Genomic DNA, 23,472 nt, shown 5'->3' on the forward strand with positions numbered 1-23,472 from the left:
GTATATATATATATATATATATATTTGTGTGTGTATGTGTGTGTGTGTGTGTGTGTGTGTGTGCGTGTGTATGTGTGTGTGTGCATATTACATATATATATGTATGTATATATACACACATGCAGGTATATATAACTATAGGAATATGTCAACATGGAAGACCGCCGTTTCTGCACATCTTTACATTACGAAATCTCATTCGTTAGACGTTTCAAAACTGATCATTTAAATAACTCTCATGCGATATACTTCCGACGTGTACCGTGACGAAAAATGTAATGTATACAATTTTTATAACAACGATAATCGACACGAAATGTCTGACGAGTTTCCTTGCATCAGTGATCCTGAACTTTGCGTTCTTTGAGATTCTTGAGATCAGCAATGACCTATTTCGCGCATCGCCAGCCGAAAAGCATGACATGATATGTATACATATCCTGATAGTATCCCGAATAAAATACACCAGGATATATACACATATGTACTTAATGTGTATACTATATTTACGCAAATCTAGCAACTGTATTACATAGGGTGACACCGAACAAGATAGCCAAACTTCGATATCGTATTCTACTTTTCTTAAGGATGAAAAAAGGTCACATAAACTCTTCTTTTACGATATATAAACTTTTTGTTTATGATTGAACATTGTAGGAATGTTTAAAGCTTACTTAAAGAAATTGTTGGAAATGATTTCCTTCTGCAATGATACATGCTTCACATCGACGTTGCAGAGACTGTCGAAGACGTTCAAAAATTCCTGGTGTATGAGGTCTGTCCGGAAAGTATCCGATCTTGTGCTTTAACTTTGAACCTAGAAGGCCTATTATCAAAAACAAGTATTTCTCCCTTTAAGAGGGAACCTTCATGAGTATCTCCACCAAATGGCATGATGCAACAGCTGTTCAGTCGGCAACGGTATGCTGTTGTGTAAACGTTGAACCTCATGCGCGTCATACTTCATAACGACCGAACGCATCAAACAAAGAATCTGTACTAAATTTTGCCAAAAACTTGAGCATTCTTGTTTGGAAACCATCACTATGATTCGTAAAGTATATGCCGATGAATCTATAAGTGATACTCAAAGAGTGGTTTAGATGATTTAAAAATGGTCGTACTTCAGTTGAAAGTGACCCTCGTTCCGGCAGGCCCGTAACGACAAAAACTCCTGAAAATGTGGAACAAGTTCAAGTTTTAATTAATCACAATCGTCATTTGACAATGCGAAAGATAAAAGAAGACCTCGGGATTCCAAAAGCTATAATTTGGAAAATTTTAAGCCAAGATTTAGGGATGCAGCCGCATGGCTACAAAATTCGTTCCACATCTGCTGGTGGAAGACCACAAGAATTATCGAATGGATGTCGCCCAGGACAATTTGAAAACAATCCAGAAATGTTGAGAAAGGTTGCTGTTCCCCAAATTGAAAAATCCTCTAAAAGGAAGAAGATTGATGACATAGAGGAAATATGAAGAAATGTGACAAAATAGCTGTTAGCTATTATAGCTATCCAAAAGCTGAATATAAAGAATGCTTCCGACAGTGGAAGGATCGCTGGAAGATTATGGCTTCCAAAGGGAAGTATTTTGAAAAAGACGTCGTCATTAACCAGAATTAACTCTTTCTCCTGCTATAGCACAAGATCGGATACTTCCCGGACAGACCTCGTATTGCGAATTTTGTCACATGCGGCAGTAATCTGATTTTTGAGTAGTTCCAAACTATCAATAGTATTATTATCAGACTAAACTTTTAAAATGTCGCCACAAATAAAAATCGAAAGGAGTTAAGTCGGGAGCGTGCAGGCCAAGCAATCGGTTCTCCTCTGTCAACCCACCGATTGTAATTGTTATTAAGGTATTCTCTGGCAGTTCGACTAAAACGCCGGAGCTCCATCATGCATAAATCACATTCGAGTGCGTGTTGCCAATGGTACATCTTGTAATAGTATAGAAAGTTCAGTTTCCAAAAATTGTATATAATTTCTACCGTTGAGTATAAATGGAAGAAAAACTGGTCCAATAAGCAAGTCTCCAATAATTTCAGCCCACACGTTGCATGAAAACTGGTATTAGGGTCGAGATTGATTACCAGCATGCGTGTAAACTTCAAAAATATTCCTACAATATTCAATCATAAACAAGAGAGTGTTTATATCTCGGAAAGGAAGAGTTTCCGGACCTATGTTTGTATGACCTCTTTTTATCCTTAGGAAAAAGTAGAATACGGTACCGAAGTTGGTCACCTTTTTCGGTGTCACCCTGTATACAGTTCTCGTTGCAGCTGCACGATATCGCATTATTCAAAATTGCGAAAAGAAGGCCGATAACCCGGAAATTACGAATACCTCGCAGAAGATTCAACATTCTCGTGAAATCTGCGAAGTAAACTCAGACTGGCGTCGAGGCCGGAATGGAGCAAGCTACTTCTTGTGCTAACGCAGCGTTCCTCAACACCAGCAGATGCGTGTCCATATCGTTGAGAGCTTGATCAATGAATGCTAGCTTTCTGGCCTGGCTCTTCGGCACCCCGTGCTTCGTCACTAACGCCAAATGGGTCACCGCTAGTACTAAAGCTGCCACTCTCGCCTCTAGCAGTCTGGCATCCAACGGCGGGTACAAGCTGCGCACGACATCGTCGACGCGAGGCGGTATACGTCGTGCAACCTGCGTGATTGAAGGTGGGTATAATAGATGGGCCTATATTTTTAGCTGGATAAGCTTGCATTTTTGCTATTAGAATAAAACAAATATATAACTTAGTGTTGAAAGAAGATTGAATTTTCTGTGCAACATTACTTCAGCTAAGAAAAACAGGTCTGATGCAATTGATTGATGGAACTACGGATGAAGAATTTGATAGAAACGGCAGAAAAAAACTCAGTAGTAATCATATTGAGTAAATGACACTCGTACTTACGTCTACTATTTCCAAAGGTACAGTATTGCTGTTAACAGTCCCAGCGATGGCTGTGAGACTAGCTGCTAAAGTGTGGCAGGATCGCAGTACCGCTATACAAGGTGGAGCTAAGCCAGTAGCATCATCCACCCATCTGTAATATGACAATCTCTGTTGTATATCATAAGCTGCATAATTTACAAACTTCAAAATAAAGGGTGCAAATACTAGTCCGTCTAAGTTTTATAGTTTGCATCAATTTAATTTTCGTGGGGAAGGATATATCAAATTCGAGGCATTTGGACTTAATAGAAATCCAAAAGGAAGTACTGTGGATATGGACTATTAATTTGTATCAAAGTGGTAAATATGTGTATAATATTTAGCAAAAGTATTTATTTATATTATTTATAAAATAGTTGTTACACTGTTCGTAATAGTTCATGTGTCTTGAACAATTCACAAACAGCTTTTATGCAACTACACAGATTTATAAATCTTGTTGAAGATAATAACTTGATAGATTTTCTTATAGGAAATATTGAAAGCTGTTTGCTTAAAAAGAATTGTTTAAGATACACGATGATTATGAACAATGTAACAACCATTTTATAATATAATCAAATATTTTTATTTACATTAGAAAAATTTATGTTAGAGACGACTTCAAGATTACCTGAAGCTTGATATATATCATCAAGATGTCTCTGAGTAACATTCAAAACTTTTCAATTGCTGTTCGTTGCATGTCAAGAAGTTATTAGAAATTTAGAAAAGCTGACCTAGCTTAATTGATGTTATATAAATAATTTATATAAGATAAGAATTATATATTAGCTTAGATTTTTTAGAGATGGAAATACAAGAAATTAAATATCAAAATGTTAAACTCCATTTTATTATATCTCAACAACAAATACTGTCCTGATTTTTTTTATAAATCATTTCTAACTATTATCCACACAATATATATTAATTCCAACAGAATCAACGATTGAAAAAACAGTGAAAAAATTTCAGGAATGACAGAATAGACTCCTAAAATTTTAAAGAGTGATAGAATAGGACGCAACAAATATTTTTTGCCAGACAACATATTTGTTGTGTCTTCCCCTACCACCTTTCAAATTTTTATACAAACTTTTCAATTACTCTGAATATGTACTTTGTGGACATTCCTAAAAATTAAAAATCCAGAACAAGATTAAGTAATCAATAATTACATATAGTCTGATACAAAGTTAAGCTTTGTTTTAAATCAGACAGTGGAGTCTTATGATAGATTAATATTATAAATAATAGTCTTATGATAAATAATATAAATTTACATAATCATATAAGAAAAACTTATACAAGATTTATCCACTCTTTTAATTGCTACTGCTGCAAGAAAGAAGTCAAATTCATATAAAACCTCCTACGTTGCCATTCTTAGAAAAAAAACTATATGATCACTAGCTTGGACAATTTTTCACCATCTAACATTCTTTATACCTTTCAGCACCAGCCAGCCACTCTTCGCTCTCCCAAGCGTCTAATCCCAAACCAGTGATATTCTCTCCTTCCAGTAAGTCAGAACTCAAGTCTGCAGAGTCCTTCTGGTTCTGTAACCAAACGAGACCATGCTTTTCCTTCCTGAGCCTGATTCTTTCCACTCAGGAACTCTATGAAACATACATAATAACAACGTTGTCTGCGACAAATCACCAGGAGCACCAAGAGCGCGCCGAGGAAGACCGCTGCAAGTGCACCCAAAGCGACTGCCACCACTGTCTCCATACCAGTAGCTGTGGTTGAGGGACCAGCATTGCTCATCGACATCGAGGAACTCATGATGTGAATCGGCAGATGATTGCAGGTGGACGATCTGTCGAATCAATCAAAGCGTGGTGGCAAACTTCGCCGGCGAAAAAGCGTCAATGGAACTCACGTTGACATTTGACGTGAAATGTCAACACTCATCATACTGATCGTGATCCACTCTCCCGCTGACGGCCGGTGGGAGGCGGAGACTGTCACGGATCTTAAGTCCCGTTCATTGCGCGCGAGGACGACTCACGCAGCAAGTACGCCAGGTGTTACATAAGTTATGGGTTTGTTCTTTTCAGCTGAACTAGTGCTGCACTTGAACTGCGTTGGTTCAGAACTAGAACTCTGACAAGTACAGCACAAGTTCATAGGTTGCAGAGGCATGCAGAGATGCCAGATAGGATGGAAAAGAATGCCACAGTGCAGGAAACAAAATGGAGCTAAACGTTGCTCCAGTTAAGGGTGAAGTCCCATGGGTCCAGCGTACGACGTACCGGCGTATGGCATAAAGGAACCAGGCCAATCACAGGCTTTCCGCTTCGTTTCGTTACGCCAGCATGAATGTTACGCTGATTTTTGTAGCGTTCCAGTGCCGTGATTCTGTAACTCGTTATTGGAGTTAACGACAGTTTCGTTATTGTTGCGCAGCTTTTCTACGGTATACAAAAGCTGCGCAACAATAACGAAAGTGTCGTTAACTCCAATAACGAGTTACAGAATCCCGCTACAGTGCTGCGATTCTGTAACTCGTTATTGGAGTTAACGACACTTTCGTTATCGTTGCGCAGCTTTTGTATACCGTAGAAAAGCTGCGCAACAATAACGAAACTGTCGTTAACTCCAATAACGAGTTACAGAATCGTAGCACAGCTAGCGTTTATGCACACACATATATATATATATATATAGTGTGAAAATGAGTGAAGTTTTTATAGCGTATTAAAATTAATTTAGATAACAAAATTGAAAAGAATTTGAAATGGATAAAGGTGATAATTTTTTAGTAAGTATCAGTTTAAAAAATTCTCTATATATCTAATAAATACAGAATTAGAATAGATACAGGAATAAATACAGAATTAGATAAAAACCGAATAAAAAAGCACATTTATCAATTTGAATCAATTTTTCATTGTTTATTAGGATAAGATTTTTACTTTTAGTCTGAAGTTTTATATTGTCACTCTTTATATACATTTTTTTATATACACTTTAGAAATTGCACTAATTTACAAAAACTAATGTTTATTGCAGAACAAAATGTGGTTATTGTTGTGAGGTATTAACTATTGCCGCACAAGAAGAAATATTTTGTCATAAATGCTTTCAACATTATGATGAAGAAATGCTGTATTTATTAATGATGACTTTGTTGTAACTATTGGTAAGTTTTGCAGTAATAATACTTTTACCTTTCGAGTAGTGTGTGTCTATAGTATATAATATATTTTTCAAGCAAGTACTTTACAATTTCAACACAACTAAAAAAATGAGTTTTACCATATTTGTTCATGCAAATATAAAAGTTATGCAAGAAGAATTCATCATGTATTCTAGAATGTCTGAATAAGGCATCACATTATTGTGTTAATATATGTTTTCTTGAAGACACTCTAGAAAACACCATTATATCATATTTATGTATATGTAGGTTTAAAATATTAAATTTAACCTACATCTATTTTAACTAATCTGCAACTATTTGCAATTATATTGTAATAAATTCAAAAGAACAATAAAATATTGATATTGACAATAATACAGAACGACATTAGCGACGAACATCAGTCTTTAGCAGATCATCGTGATAAAATGCTAATCAATATAGTACAGACAAAACCAGCACTATGGAATTTTCAGATTCCACTTAGTAAACGAATAAAGGCAAAAAAGAAAGCATTATGGAAGGAGGTTGAAAATATGTTAGGAGGTTTATATAAATATTTATAAGATGTTATATAAGGTTGCAAAATGTGAACTATAATCTACTTTAAGAATATGAGTGAATTTTGTTTATAATTACAGGATGTATGACTATGAACGATGCAATGAAAAGATGGAAGTATCTAAGAGATAATGGTTGCAATAAGATTAAAGAAACATTGCTACAACTTTTTAATATTGCTGAAACTCTACAGCAATGTTTCTGCAAGATCTTTGCTGTATGTGGTATACTTTTCTTAAATACGGAACAAGAATAATAAAATAAAAGAAAATATTTATTTTGTATTTCTTGGTTTTTTAAAAATTATGTTACAAAACCTTTTCCCATTACCATGAAACCGCACCGGTAATTTCAAAAAATGTTGCAAAATTATCTCTTATTTGAGCACAACTTTTCGTTTGTCTTAAAATTGGTCTGACCCAAAATCTTCCATATTTAATTGTAGGTCCCTTTTTTTTTCTTCGCCTCATTAATTTATAAATTGTATAAATTTTAATTATTTTCTGTCGGATTTGTTCCTTACATAATGTATTTTCTGAGTTTTTATAAATTTTCATATTTTATTAAATTAAATAATGTGGACTTTGAATCACACATTTTGACAGTTGTGTACATCTGTTTTGATATCATGTATGAATATATTTGTAGAAACGTTACGTTAAAAATTTTATCGGCTGTCCCATGGGGCGTATTTGCGCTGGCGTAATGATCAATCAGCCAATCACAAGATCCTTTGAATATTCATTTTTAAATTTAAGTTTATAACATGACATTGCGATTGGCTTATTAATTTTTACGCTACGTAAATATGCCCCATGGGACAGCCGAGATGTTTGCTAGCGTAACGAAACGAGCAGAAAATCTGTGGTTGGCCTGGTTCCTTTATGCCATACGCCGATACGGTCGCGGACATGAAGGTTGTCACTTTTTTTGTAATGACTTTCGGGACGCATCCCATCTCGAGAAAGATGAGAGCTGCTGCTCCGCCTGCGGAGCACGCCTGCGCAATAACTCACAACGAAATGCGAGAAATGAAATATACGTGGTATGACATAAGTATGTCAACAATCATTGCGTTCAGCGGAGAAAACCGCTCAGTGAGCGATTAGTGACTAAAAAAATACCATTTCACTTAAAATTTAATATACATATCTGTTTAATACCTTGCAAAAGACGCATTCCCATTTGAGTGACTTGCACTATGTATCTATCCCTCCGTTGCTGATTTTTCAAAATGTAAGAATTGGGTGCGTTCACGACACTCAACAGTCGAGCAACTGTGGAATAATTCGTCAATGTTATTGGTCTGAATGTAAGGATCTAACAGTAAGGACCAATAGTTACTAATCGCTCACTGAGCGGTTTTCTCCACTGAGCGCAATGATTGGGTGCATTCAGTACTACACCGCTCACTGAGCGCTCAATGAGCTTTTACATTTGATTGGTATATTCCTTTAGATTTAAAAATATACACTAATCAGGTGCAAGAGTTCACTTAGCGTTCAGTGAGCGGTTATAGTACTGAATGCATCCATTGTTGATATACTTATGTCATACCACATATATAATAGACATATACAGGGTCATCGAAAAGTTCGGACCTCCCTAATATCTTCAGTTAGAATGCATTTTGGAGAAAATGTCCAATAGCAAAGTTATATGGTTTCAAGCGGGGAGTAAGATGATGACCTTGACTTTGACCTTGACCATGTCCTTCAAGGTCAACCTTATTTTTTTAAATGGAACCCCCAACATTTTATTGCATATTCTTATAGCTTATCTCGAGAGCTTTTCCAAAACACTATAATAAAACATTTTTTCATTAAGTACTTTTTGAGTTATAAAGGTTTGAAGTTAACAATTTTTTGACACAAAATGTAAAATATCTTGTAAAATATTATTTAGATTTCAGTAATCATAACCTTAATACTTTTGTGCGCGAAATAATGAGACCAATTAATTGGTTTGAAGAAAATACATTAATCGAAAAGTATCGGCTCCCCCTAATATTTTCAGTAAGAATGCATTTTGGAAAAATGTCTAATAGCAAAGTTGTACGGCTTCAAGCGGTTATGCTAGTAGGCTATGGCGGAAAACTGCCCGAAGGTGATCGCGAGAAGCTGCTCGAATGCGTGATGTCTGAAGACGTTAGAAGGAATCTGCCCGAAAGCGTTGGCGGGGCTGATCTTTATTGTCTCACTCTCGCAGGCACCAATAGTAATACAAGCTCTTGAGCAAACAATGCGGATCACTGATTTGAATCTTTGATGCAGTGCTGTGTTCTTCTTAACGAGCAGCAGTCACCTCGTGGACGAAAACGAACAGTCCCAAAAATTGTTTCTGTAACAAAAGAAGCCATTGCGCTTCAATTGATTGTCCCAAACATTTTCATTTTGTTTCCAATAGTCCAGAATTTTTTCGTAAATATTATTAATTGATCTATTAGATTTTCAGTTGCTCAACGAGCGTTTTGCTAGTGCTGGTTGAAATAAACAAATCGATAGTTGGACCAACACTTAATAATTAGTATTTTTCTCTACTTAATTATTTAGATCAATTTCTTATCACTTACCTGATTAATTCTTCTTTGCTCTAATTAAGAATGGCGGAGCTTTCTGAAAGAGATCGGATAACACTGTTAATGATGCGAGGATGGGGAGATCGACAAAGAGGGTATAAAAGAGTAACGCGATTATTTAATGAAAATTTTCGGAATGAAAATAATAGGATCTCCAAAAGTACTGTAATCCGTACTATTCAACGTTTCGAGGACATTGGTAGCGTTAAAAGCCGCCCAAGATCTGGTAGACGTAAAACAGCAACAAATAATGATAAGGCATTAGATGTTTTACAGTCTTTCGTTGAAAGGCCCCACATTTCCATCAATCACGTTGCACAAGAACACGAAATCGGTCATGCATCTATCAGTAAAATTCTGAAATTGAATAAATGGCATCCATACAAACTTCATTTGGTCCAAGGGATGTCCGAAGACGATTTTGATAGACGCATCGAAGTTTGTGATCTTATGATGGAGATGATTGTCGACGATCCTCTATTACTTAATAATATTGTTTTCTCTGATGAGGCAACATTTGAACTGACTGGAAATGTAAATAGACACAATTGTAGATACTGGAGTGACGTTAATTCTCACTGGAAAAGAGACAATCATACCCAATATCCACAAAAAGTTAACGTATGGGCTGGTATTCTTAATAGTAGACCAGTTGGCCCTTTCTTCATTGAAGGCAATTTGACAGCACAAGTATACACAGTCATGCTTCGAACAAATTGTTCCAGCTATTCGAGACATAGCTGGTGGAAATATGGATGAAATTTATTTCTAACAGGATGGAGCTCTACCTCATTATGATGTCATTGTCCATCAATATTTGAATAAGGTCTTTCAGGACAGGTGGATAGGGCGAAAGGGTCATATTGAGTGGCCACCTCGGTCTCCGGACTTGACCCCACTTGACTTTTTTTGTGGGGTTACTTGAAAAGTAAAGTTTATGCCACCAAGCCTCAAGATTTAGATAATTTAAGAGGGAGAATAACTCGAGAGATAGAACTAATACCGCCGGAAACGTTCCGGAATGCGGTTTCAGCTGTTTATAACAGATTGGCACATTGCCAGGCTGTTGAAGAGCAACAATTTGAACATTTGTTGTGAATTGTTTGGTACAATTCAATATTTTGTCCAAACTGACCAATTGGAATTAAATTTACCTTAACTGGTCAGAATCATATACCACTCTTGCCTTAACTGGTCGGAATCACACACCACTCTTGCCTTAACTAGTCAGAACCACACACCACTCTTGCCTTAACTGGCCGGAATCACACACCACTTAACAAATTGTTAACTTCAAAACTTAACTTTATAACTCAAAAAGTACTTAATGAAAAATGTTTTATTATAGTGTTTTGGGAAGCTCTAGAGATAAGTTATAAGAATATGCAATAAAATGTTGGGGGTCCCATTTAAAAAAATAAGGTTGACCTTGAAATGACCTTGAAGGATATGGTCAAGGTCAAAGTCAAGGTCATCATCTTACTCCCCGCTTGAAACCGCTTACAACTTTGCTATTGGACATTTTCTCCAAAATACATTCTAACAGAAGATATTAGGGGGGTCCGATACTTTTCGATGACCCTGTATAATAGACTGAGCATGCAATATAATTCTCAGTAGCTAAGGAGACAGTTTGGTAAGGCGACAGTTCCCCGAAAAGAGGAGATAACGTTGATACCAACGAAAATCTCTGCACGATATAATTTTAGTTTCTGTAGATTAGTACCATTGTTGAAGTAGTAAGTCTGTTAGTTTGCGTAAACCTTTTGACAGATTGCGCGCGTGTAAATAATACTGTACAACTATTATATATAAAAACGTAAATATAAAATATATTGTAGTATTTTATTAAAATAAAATTAAGTAAAAATGACAAGTAAATGGAAACCTAAAATACGTAATAAGTGAGATAAATAAGTGAGAATATAAGTAATAAAATAATAAGTGAACATACAAAGTGAACAAGAGAAAAAAATAATAAATATTGTATTTACATAAGTTTGTGTGTGTGTGTGTGTGTGTGTGTGTGTGTGTGTGTGTGTGTGTGTGTGTGTGTGTGTGTGTGTGCGCGTGTGTGTGCGTGTGTGTGTGTGTGCGTGTGCGTGTGCGTGTGCGCGCGCGTGTGTGTGTGTGTGTGTGTGTAAGTAGATAGACAATAATTATATGTAATTAAATAATTTTAATTTTTCACTGTTTTGACATGTCACAGTAAATATTACTCGTTGTTGGAGCATAGTTCTTCGCACTGGGATCAATTTACCTTCATTGTCATCAATAAATATATGTCAGATAAGTAATTTATATTTACATAAGTTAAAAAATTAAATATTCATGTGCTGTTTATAATTGTAGATGTTGTTAAATTGATTCTTCCCTTTGATTTAATTTTTGTTCCAGTTTCCCAGCTATGTACATGTTTGCAGAATGTTAGTAGAGAATAATTATCGTAGAATAAGGTTGCCAAATTCCAAGCCTTGATGAACATCACTGATGGTTATAGCATCATTCTTCGTACCTGGATCAATTTGCTATCATTGTCATCTGTGGAATGAAATGCATGCATGATGAGAGAAGTGTAAGCAAGGAAACTAAAGAGATATAAATCAAGGATAAACAATTATATCAGATAAGTAATTTATATTTACATAAGATAAAAGATAAAATACTTATGTTCATGCTGTTTATAATTGTACATGTTATTGAACCAACTCTTTCTTTTGAATTTTTTTTTCAATTTTCCAGCAATCCATATGCTCGCTGAAAGTTGATATCCAGAAAATAATTTTCTGTGAAATAAGGTTGCCAAATTTTGAAGGTACTATGTCCTTGGTATAAACAGAAGTTGAAATTACATTCTGATGTCAAATATCCATCACCAGCAAAACCAGATTGATGAGAGCAGGTTTGTAAAATTTATGTTTATACTATTATTTTTAATCGACGCTTTCTATAGATATATTCGATGTTTATTATCATCTTATAACAATACTTCCATCTTGGACCAATATATATATTGTTCCAATCCAACCAAATATAGGAATAGCAGATTTTGAAAGAGCAATTGTTTTTCCTGGTATTAAAGTAATTGGCTACTTTTTTCATTATAGCCAGGTAATAAAAAATAACGACACATATAATAATAAACATGAAATGTACATCACATTTCTTTATATTGCTTCCTTATTACAGGCCTGTAATAAGGAAGCCATAGATGTACCTTAGTACATAATGCAAAAGAGCATAGAATATTAAAGGACAAAAATAATAATGAAGAAATAGGATATGGTGCAATTAAATTATTAATATCTTTAGCTTTGTTGCCTGAATCTTTAATAGAGGAAGGCTTCAATACAATTTCAACAATAATTTTTGCCAATTGCAAATATATTGAGCCATTTCTTAATTATTATAAAAGAACATGGCTTAACGGTTTTAAACCCGAGTCGTTCTGTGTATATAAACAATTACAGAAAACTATTAATATATCAGAGCAACATAACAGAGAACTCAAAGAAAAACGGAATAAACATTCTACAATCGTCGCATTTTTAGGTATTTGTACACAGTGTTACATTTATTTTCAGAATATTTTTAATGTTTTTATAATTAAGTATTATTTACAGCAAACTTGGCAGACCATCAAAAAAATATACACAGTATTAATCATCCTGCATTTTGGTCAAGATCTAAGAATAATATTTTAAAGGAAAAAGAAGAAAAATTACAAAAAATTTGGAGCAAAAATAATAATACAAACATAGATATGTTATTAATTTTATACGAACTCAGAATTAATAGGAAGAGAAATAAATTTATAAACACGTTCTTAATTTTTTATTCTTTTAATTTTCCTTCTTGTTGCACAAACTTGCGATTATCTGACTTCTCATGGCTTATACATCTACTTATAATACATGATTTTTATTTTGCTACAGGTATTTCTTTTAAAAATTGATCCTCAATTTTTGGAGAAACTATATTTTCTGTACCAGACCTCAAATCCTAATAACCATATTTGTAGAGGCAAGTACTAACAACAAATCCTATTTGAAAGATAAAGCTGAAAGATAAAAAACATATGATTCAGTACACTCGACAATATGGTAATAAACATCGAATATATCTATAGAAAGCGTCGATTAAAAATAATAGTAAGCATAAATTTTACAAACCTGCTCTCGTCAATCTAGTTTTGCTGGTGACGGATATTTGACATCAGAATGTAATTTCAACTTCTGTTTATACCAAGGACATAGTACCTTCAAAATTTGGCAACCTTATTTCACAGAAAATTATTTTCTGGATATCAACTTTCAGCGAGCATATGGATTGCTGGAAAATTGAAAAAAAAATTCAAAAGAAAGAATTGGTTCAATAACATGTACAAATTATATATACAATTATAAACAGCATGAACATAAATATTTTATCTTTTATCTTATGTAAATATAAACTACTTATCTGATATAATTGTTTATCCTTGATTTATATCTCTTTAGTTTCCTTGCTTACACTTCTCTCATCATGCATGTATTTCATTCCACAAATGACAATTATAGCAAACTGATCCAGGTACGAAGAACGATGCTATAACCATCAGTGATGTTCATCAAGACTTGGAATTTGGCAACCTTATTCTACGATAATTATTCTCTACTAACATTCTGCAAACATGTACATAGCTGGGAAACTGGAACAAAAATTAAATCAAAGGGAAGAATCAATTTAACAACATTACAATTATAAACAGCACATGAATATTTAATTTTTTATCTTATGTAAATATAAATTACTTATCTGACATATATTTGTTGATGACAATGAAGGTAAATTGATTCCAGTGCGAAGAACTATGCTCCAACAACGAGTAATATTTACTTTGACATGTCAAAACAGTGAAAAATTAAAATTATTTAATTACATATAATTATTGTTTATCTACTTACACACACACACACACACAACTTATGTAAATATAATATTTATTATTTTTGTCTCTTGTTCACTTTGTATGCTCACTTATTATTTTATTACTTATATTCTCACTTATTTATCTCACTTATTACGTATTTTAAGTTCCATTTACTTGTCATTTTTACTTAATTTTATTTTAATAAAATACTACAATATATTTTATATTTACGTTTTTATATATAATAGTTGTACAGTATTATTTACACGCGCGCAATCTGTCAAAAGGTTTACGCAAACTAATAGACTTACTACTTCAACAATGGATTCAACAACTACTTCAACTACTTCAACAACTAATCTACAGAAACTAAAATTATATCGTGCAGAGATTTTCGTTGGTACCAACGTTATCCCCTCCATTTTTCGGGGAACTGTCGCCTTACCGAGGGTTTGGCAGAACAGAGAGGCAAAACATCAGTGATATTTTGTCCTCTTTTATCTTTGTTGCGCGCGCATTATTGACAATAATGGCCGTCGATGGTTAATAACCTAAAAGTGCTGTCGAATATCGTTTTCTTTTGACCATGAAGACATGCAACACATGTGGTTTTTGGAAGGAGAGAAATGAAGTAAAAGATATAACTTTTCACGTGTAAGTAAAACATTTTGCTTTTTCTTACAATTGGTAATATGTATCTGACTTACATAATTTTACATGTGCATATGTTATTATATATTATTATATGTAATTATATGAAAAGTTATGCTATTTGTGAAATTATAGATTTCCAAAGAAAAAAGATATTCGGCAGAAATGGATAAAGGCAACAAATAAAGTTAATTTTATTCCCACGAGAACAAGTGTTTTATGCAGCCAGCACTTTTCAAGTGATTGCTTCTATTATCCAAGTGGCAGATCAAAACAACGTGTCTTAAAACCAGATTCTGTACCAACCAGGTAATAATGAATTAGTGATTTTATTAATATTCATAATATTGTTTATAAATGAAACGTAAATTGTAATCATATGTAATTAAGAAAAAATATCTCCTTAATCTTTTTTCTAATAATATTAATTATTTTTAAATAGGAAGTTAAAAGTGCCCCTAAGAGAAAATATTAATATCAATCTTCCAAACGACAATATTGAAAAAAACAATACGATGCAGTTTGGGAATAAATCCTTCAAAAAAAGTACAGCTAAGTCTAACATAAATACAGAGATGACAATCTATGATGATAATACATCTAACATGGATAGTAAATGTCAAATGGAAGTAAAAGATACATACAAGTGAGTAAAATGTAATATGAAACAATTACTGTGTATATTATTGTTTTATTTTAGTTATTCTAATATATGTACATATATGTGTGTGTGCGTGTATGTATTTATATATTTATATATCTACAGGAGACATGCTGTAACTCCCAAATGTAAATTGATTCGGCAAAGAAACCCAAGGTATATCGGCGACTGTACTCTTAGCGATTTTCAATCACCGCGGAAAGCTTTGCGTAATTGGAAAATGCCATGACTCACGTCAATACATTACGTCAATAATTAGCAACAATACAGAAGCAAAATTATCATTTAAAAAAGAAAGTCACAAACCTTCAAACATTGGTAACAACTTTAAAGAATAAAAGATTATTATCAGATGATGCAGCAAGAGTTTGGTGTGTAAGTTATTTATGATAAATATTTCTATATAATTACTATATTTCTATTAAACTGTATTCCCAAAAGTACTATGAGTACTGAACATATAAAGTTTATTTAACATATGTTATACAATTGTAATACTGATTTTAATACTGATTGACACAAAATTTATCAACACGAGCAACTATCGAATGAAAGCCAATTATCTTGCCAAGTATCTTGGATTCCGACAATATATATATAATATATATATATGGAGCATTCTTTGCGAAACCGACCACCCTTGCTCGCCAAATTTGGTTTCAACCAAAAAATTTTTTCCGGGGCTGAAAATTTTCTTTATGATGTCTACTTTCATTAGCCGTGTGGCCTTTTGGGAAATTCTCAATGGCGGATTCAGAATGGCGCCAGCAAACGCGGAAGAAGGGGAAAAAATTAGAATTATTCCTTCTCTCCACGATTGGTTTTAACAAAAAAATGTTTCCGGGATTCTAAATATTCTTTGTGATATAGACATTCATTAGCCGTGTGGCCTTTTTGAGAATTCAACATGGCGGATCCAATATGGCGGATGAAACATCAAAACTGAAAATTTTACAGTTGCAAAAATGTGATCATATTCTATGTCAAATTTTGAATACAAATGCTCTCTTGCGATTTTTCGATTAAATGTATCGTTGTCGAAAGAAAAATTCATGAACATTGAAATGTTAGTTAAACCTAGAAAAGCTGAATTTCAAATGTTGTATCGAAGAGTGTAGAACCCATCAGATAAAAATTGCGGTTGTGATGAGAATATTTTGGAGTGGCTAAATACAAATCCGGGATGAAAGTTGCTAAATTCAAAATGTCGGATCCAATATGGCGGATGAATATCGCTTGAAAACATTTGAGCATAAGCTCAAATAAGCTATAAAAATTCATTCTCATCAATAAAATATATATTGTTATTTCTATCAAGTTTGAAATCAATCGTCTGCTTAGTTTCTGAAAAAAAAAATTCGCGAAAATAGCTTATTTTTCTGGCCTACAGACAGGATTGTCTCCTTAATCGGCATTTTTGCTAAGGAGAAAAGAGGAAAGCGCGATACATGGTTATTAGAGCAAGCGAAACATCTATAGAGACAGCGCGGTATTTCTATAGCTGTCTCACTGATATTGCCTGCATTCAAGCGTAGAGTAAGTGAGACAGCTATTGGGACCATTAACCGTACCACGTCTGGTAATGCTTTCTCTCTCGATCGTGCGACGTGCGATAAGAATGCAACCCTAGACATATAATAAATAGACCGCGCGTTCAGTGGAGGGGGCATTCTATATTCGAAAGAGACAACATACTTTCGTTGAGCAATCTATCGCTTTCTAACGATGCGTGGTAGGGGTAAAGCAGTCTTCCGTAACAGGGGAAACAGAAGTAGGAAAATATAGAGAAAGGGGAATTGTGAAAGGCAAAGAGAAGAAAATACGTCTGATATAAATGTGTGATATAAATATATATAATATATGAAATATTTTATTTATGGAATTTATAAAAACAAGAAACTTAGATTAAACTTTTAATAGAATAAACTTTTGACATAGTTGGTAACACTAATATAAAAATTGACTGCTTAAATTAAATATTATTGATTCTTCAATAAAATGAGTTTTGTAAATTTGAATCTTATCTGTTCCATTTTGTTATTTTGTGAAGCTGCATAATGATGCAAACGAAGAATAAAAAATTTGTTTAACAGAATGCGAATCAATTGATTCCTATGATCCATCAAGGGAGCTTGATCAAAAGCATGTTCCACCTCAGTGAATAACTCATTTACTTTTAATTTTGTTAATGTTAAATATACCGGTTTCTTAAGTATATTTTTAGACGTCAAGATATGTTCATTTGTTCGTATAATAATGCAGTTTTACAAATTTTTATTACATCTTCGGATGCATTAAATAACGTACTGTAAACTTTATTTGTTTGCAGCTTGGATAGTGATTTTTGTTTTAAGCATTTAATGCACGAATGACAACTTAATTTCTTTGTCGTTTGTTTAGCAATAAATCCTGCAATATATGCTAAAATATCAGCCTGAATGTCATCGCTGAATGTCATCGATTGCACTATATAATCATGCTCTATGTTCCAAATGAAATCTTCCATGAAATTATTTTCATCAGCTCTATAGTTAGTTATATTTTCTTTAAGAAGAATGGTATCATCTTTAGGTGTACAATTGCTGTTGAAGATAATATTAATATTAACATGAGCATGAAGCTTCTTTAAAGCTGCTATAAACTGTTTAACAGTAGGATTGTTATTGAATCCACCACAACGTCTTATATAAGAAAAAAATGTCTCTAAGTAGTCTTGAGACAGTTTATATGTTAGCAGAAATGTCATATACTGTTTTGCAAACAATACTTCAGCCAAGAAGATCACGCTCTTTAAACATATTATTATCCCTAGAAAACCTGTTTTATTTCTAGTTTGAATTATAGGTGTTGTATCCAGTTTTAATCCTGCAATATATGCAATAAAACTTTCCACTTTTATTTTTATGTCCTGAAAATTGTATTAGGTAAATCGGAAAGTTCCGTCCGTTTAGCGACAAGTAGCTATAGCTAGAATTGTCGTTAATCTCTAATGTCTAAACGAAGCTTAATAGTTTGTTTTGACATCTGTCAATAACATTCAGTACATAAAAGTATACGTTTGCAACAATAACATTGTTTTTCACTGCATAGAAAATGTCGAAATTTGAGCCAAATAAGCGTCATTTGCGCGAAGTGTTAATCTTTTGCTTCAATTGGAAGAAAACTGCAGCTGAAGCTCATCGAATGCTTGTAGAAGTTTATGGTGATAATGCTCCTTCCGATAAAACATGCAGAGAATGGTTCGACGCTTTAAAATTGGTGATTTTGACGTAGAGGACAAAGAGCGTTCTGAACGGCCAAGAGTATTCGAAGACGAAGAATTGCAGGCATTGGTAGACGAAGACCCATGTCAAATGCAAAAGCAACTTGCAGAAGCATTAAATTGTTCTTAATCTGTCATTTCCGATCGTTTGAAAGCCTTAGGAAAGGTTTACAAGGAAGGAAAATGGGTCCCATATGAACTGAAGTCAAGAGACATTGAAAGGTGAAAAACCATCTGCGAAATTCTGCTCGCTAGGCAACAAAGAAAGAGGTTTTTACATCGTATCACCACTAGGGATGAAAAATGGATTTATTTTGACAATCCCAAACGTCGAAAAATTATTTGCAATCTTGGCCAACCCTCAACATCGACGTCAAAACGGAATATCCACGAAAAGAAAGCAATGCTCTGTATTTGGTGGGATCAGAAGGGTGTGCTGTACCATAAGCTGTTGAAAAGTGGTCAAACAGTCACAGGGGATCTCTACAGAGAACAAATGATCTGTTTGAGCCGAGCATTGCACGAAAAACGACGAAAATATAAAACGAGACAGCATAAAGTGACTTTACTTCATGACAACGCTCGGCCCACGTCACAAAATCTGTCAAGAAAACGTTAGAAGCACTTCGATGGGAAATGTTACCCCATGCGGCTTATTTACCAGACTGTGCCCCTTCCGACTACCACTTGTTTCGGTCGATGGCACACGCACTCGCTGAAGAATGCTTCAATTCTTATGAAAATGTCGAAAAATGGGTCTCTGACTGGATAGCCTCCAAAGATGAATCATTCTTTCGCCACGGAATTCGCTTGCTAACTGAAAAATGGGAAAAAGTCATCGCTAACGATGGACAATACTTTGATTGATGTACATTTTCATTTTGTTTCTTAAATAAAGCCATACATTTTGCAAGAAAACGGACGGAACTTTCCGATTGACCTAATACAGAGCTCGGCAAAGTTTTCAACCAGAGAGAAGAATGAAAGCGGCCACCGGCCGTATTTCGGGGGTACGGCTAGGCGCATTTTAGATACGCCATCTGACCAAAATGCGCCTAAACTACGTCCGCTAGGCGCACTTTCGCGGTGATAAAAGTAAAATGCGCCTAGGTTCGTGTCCGTACTACTTCCATGCAATGGATAGTAGGTTAGAAAAAGACAGACGACAGACAATCGTTCCGTCTTTGTCTCACTACTGAGCGGCGCGCGGCAGTAAACACGAGGCGAGGTAGCGGCGATCTTATCTTTCATCTTTCACATACTGCGTTTCGCGTAATTAAAAAAGGAAATGATTTGGAAACTTCGGAAATTGACAATGAATAAATATAAAATTTGTGAAATTTTCTTTTTTACAATATATATATATTTTTTAATATTTATACATATGTGTGTGTTAGTGTAGAAAAATGTTGATACCAAATGTATATCTGCCTCTTCCCCTTCTTTCACCTCTGCCTCTTCCTCTCCATTCACCTCTGCCTCTTCCCCTTCTACCATCTCTACCTCTTCCTCTGTCTTCGCCGCTGCTTCTGCCTCTTCCTCTTCCTCTGCCTCTTCCTCTCCCTCTCCCTCTTCCTCTTCCTACTGCAGCCACGACAGCTGCTTTAATAATATTTTGCAGTGTTTTAGGCTATAACAATAAGTTAATTTTAAAATATGAGACAAAGCGTTAAATAACAACTTACAATTTAATATAATATATTATAATTTAATATAATATATAGATCAACATAGACATATACAGATTTTCATACTTACAGTTAATATAATTGGCTCGGTCGCCGTCGTGGCCGTCATAGCCGTTGTGGCCGACGTAGCCGTCGTGGCCGTCGTGGCCGTCGTGGCCATTGCAGCCCCCGCAGACGCCGCCGTCGTGGACGTCGTCATCACCGCGTTCAGCTCGTTCTGGAAAAATTCATAAAACATATTTGTTGCATATAATATATATATATATATATAATTAATATTTAACGATTAAATATATACTCACAGAATCATTCGCCGACATCTCTCGTTGCAGTGCCAGACACCGACTAATTAGAAAACGTGCGCGTACGCTAGGCGCATATGCCGATTTTTTACGATCGCGTGTACAAGCGCGCGTTCTATAAAACAGATTGTACTGCAGCACGGTACAGACAACGACAATGACGTTTAAAATGCCTTTACTCGTAATTATATATAAAATATAGGTTTGAATTTATATATAACTTATAATAATATGTAAAATATATGTTAACAACTATTATTTTGCAACTTTTTAGACACGATTTTGTTGTGAATTCTGTTTTACAACAATCTCGGGTTGAATCGCGGACCAATACTTTTCAGTATATGTATTCATTACACAATAATACAGGGAATAGAACGTGAAAATCTTGCCTTTGAATCCGAAAACAATTAGCAGAAGAAGTGAATCTTTTTCAATGCGAGAGTTCGCATTAACTTGAATTCTATCTACTGCGATTGAATGCAAGGAATGTCTTAAGCTAAGTGAATTCTTTTTTAAACGAAAGTTCATATTTGTTTTAATTTTACCACTCTGAAAGGAAATTCGAATACTTTTCAATGCGTAAGGGCGAAATAAAATATACTTTACTGTTTGGCAATACCATTTTGTAGACAAATGTTTTTTAGTCTAATTAATAATTACAAAGAACAAATGATTCTTTATGATAAGAAAGTAAAAATTTATAAACATTTTATGCAAAGCATTTACCACTACTATCTCGCATTCAGCGTGATGAAGTTTAATGCGAATCAATACTTTTCAATATTTCTGTTCGGATCAGAAAGCAGAAATTAGAAGTATTAAAAAATATCAATACTTGTTAATTCTTCTCAATCCAACATTTTTTGCAGAGCATTAAACGACAATACATTTACGTCAACCATATAGATTCCACGTGGATACAATATACCTGTTCTTATCGGATAAACGTTCAATAAACAGTCGAATAAAACTCATTATAAATATGAAAACACCTTACATAAACAGTATGTCTCACCTTATTTTGGTTGTTTAATAAAACAATCCTGCATAAAATGTCGGATCGAAAAGAATTAAAAAATATTTATATTTTTTCAATATTTCTTAATTTTGTTTTCTGGCCCCAGCGAAGGAATTGAAAACTTTTGGTTTGTATTAAATTTCATTGCACTGAATATGAGACGATAGTGGTGAATGTTTTCATTCAAAATGTTGACAAATTTCAATTTTCTTATATTATAAGGAATCGTTTCTAATTATTAATTAAACTAATAAACATTTGTCTATAAAATTGTGTTGTCAAACAGTGAAGTATATTTAATTTTACATTAAAAAGTACCTGAATCTCTTTTCAAAGTGGCAAAATTTTAACGAATACGAACTTTCGCATTAAAAAGAATCCACTTAAATCAAAACGTCCCTCGCATTCAATCGCAATAAATAGAATTCAAATAAATGCGAAAAATGCATTAAAAAAAAAATTTACTTCTGCTATTTGTTTTTGGATGCAGAGGCATACAAGATTTTCACGTTCTATTCCCCGTATCGCACTGAAAAATATTGACCCCCGATCCAATCCAAGATTATTACAAAGCAGAATTCATGACAAAATTTCGTAAATACGAAACAATACTTTTGAAATAAGACTTTTTATGCAGTGAAGTAATGTGGGATATTATGACTTGATCAATAAAGTGATATAATTCCTTTTTTTGGACCATTGAGTCACGCTACACGACGAGTATCCGCCGTATCGAAAAGGTTAAAATATATAGCACGTTCATTACGAATTATTATTCGATACAAGCTATAATGATTTCCGAAGCACATCAGCGTTAATAAACCGAGTGCTGTTTGCAAATATTTTTCAAGACAGTTGCGTCAATAGATGCGTTCAATAGAAGAAGTTGTTTTATAACTGTTGTAAAATTCGTGAATCTATTATAATTAGTAGATGCTCTTTGATTCAGCCAAGATTAAGGGATCGTCTACAATAGAGGTCGTAAAATCATTAAGCTGTAATTCAAAAGACTATTGGCCTATACACAGTTCATTATTTTCCATGCGGTTCAGAAAAAAACGATTGTAATTTTTCAAATCACAATCAATTCTCAATTTGTCAATTTCTTAGGATCTACGACTTTACGACTTTACGACTTCTATTGTAAACATAGCCTGAGAACTTCAATCGGATTCACGAATTTTACTACAGTTGCAAAGCAGTTTTCTCTTAACATAACCAATGGCTTTTACGCACTTGTATCTGTACATATGATACGAAACGTTCCCCGCTCGAGTAGGCGGAGCCTTTTTTAAAGCCCGTCAATATTCGACTAATCGCTTCATGCTCGATACCGAGGTGATGTTAAATTATCTGTGCGTAAAGAATGAAAGGTCTAAACTACTGATGATTAACGATCTATTTTCTTCTGAATGATTAAAAAGACATTTTTAGAAAGATACGTTTATAGAAAGGGGAGAGAAAAAGAGAGAGAGAGAGAGCAAATATTTATTTATTTATTTATTCTTTGCAATTTTATTCAAAAAGAATAAGTAAAAAATATAAAATGCATTGTTATAAATATTTCAGTTATGTTTATACAAAGTTAACAAAGTAACAAGTCATTTTTACTCTATTTGTACTTATAGTGTTAAAGAGTGATATTTACGTACACGACACATACATTAACGAAATTATGCTATTATCTGCTTATTATTACGAGGGCAGTTTGATAAGTCAGTGACTTTTTGAATTT

General features: G+C 34.0%; 3 protein-coding genes and 2 long non-coding RNA genes across 5 annotated transcripts; 2 read left to right on the forward strand and 3 right to left on the reverse strand.

Moving 5' to 3' along the window:
• Positions 1-50: 50 nt before the first annotated feature.
• Positions 51-5,314, reverse strand: Tmem98 (transmembrane protein 98). Its single transcript, XM_011140862.3, has 4 exons — positions 4,586-5,314; positions 4,403-4,512; positions 2,930-3,062; positions 51-2,676 (listed from the first exon to the last, which is right to left on the reverse strand). Exons 1-4 carry the CDS (start codon positions 4,739-4,741, stop codon positions 2,401-2,403), a joined length of 675 nt encoding a protein of 224 aa, XP_011139164.1. The 5' UTR covers positions 4,742-5,314; the 3' UTR covers positions 51-2,400.
• Positions 5,315-5,640: 326 nt separating this feature from the next.
• Positions 5,641-6,923, forward strand: LOC109503822 (uncharacterized). Its single transcript, XR_002162746.2, has 3 exons — positions 5,641-5,720; positions 5,972-6,101; positions 6,743-6,923. It is a non-coding gene; the product is annotated as an uncharacterized LOC109503822 (long non-coding RNA).
• Positions 6,924-8,798: 1,875 nt separating this feature from the next.
• On the reverse strand, positions 8,799-9,690 carry LOC112589506 (uncharacterized). The gene is made up of 3 exons (XR_003113589.1): positions 9,625-9,690; positions 9,235-9,277; positions 8,799-9,002 (listed from the first exon to the last, which is right to left on the reverse strand). It is a non-coding gene; the product is annotated as an uncharacterized LOC112589506 (long non-coding RNA).
• A 4,743-nt stretch (positions 9,691-14,433) lies between these two features.
• On the forward strand, positions 14,434-15,831 carry LOC109504668 (THAP domain-containing protein 2-like). The gene is made up of 4 exons (XM_025303039.1): positions 14,434-14,806; positions 14,939-15,112; positions 15,246-15,449; positions 15,570-15,831. The coding sequence occupies exons 1-4, from the start codon at positions 14,739-14,741 to the stop codon at positions 15,691-15,693; spliced, it is 570 nt and encodes a 189-aa protein (XP_025158824.1). The 5' UTR covers positions 14,434-14,738; the 3' UTR covers positions 15,694-15,831.
• A 4,288-nt stretch (positions 15,832-20,119) lies between these two features.
• Positions 20,120-20,892, reverse strand: LOC112589501 (bromodomain and WD repeat-containing protein 3-like). The gene is made up of 3 exons (XM_025303024.1): positions 20,717-20,892; positions 20,485-20,631; positions 20,120-20,356 (listed from the first exon to the last, which is right to left on the reverse strand). Exons 1-3 carry the CDS (start codon positions 20,732-20,734, stop codon positions 20,120-20,122), a joined length of 402 nt encoding a protein of 133 aa, XP_025158809.1. The 5' UTR covers positions 20,735-20,892.
• Positions 20,893-23,472: the final 2,580 nt, after the last annotated feature.

This window comes from Harpegnathos saltator, unplaced genomic scaffold, assembly GCF_003227715.2.
Source record: "Harpegnathos saltator strain DR-91 unplaced genomic scaffold, Hsal_v8.6 scaffold528, whole genome shotgun sequence".
Taxonomy (NCBI): Eukaryota; Metazoa; Arthropoda; class Insecta; order Hymenoptera; family Formicidae; genus Harpegnathos; species Harpegnathos saltator.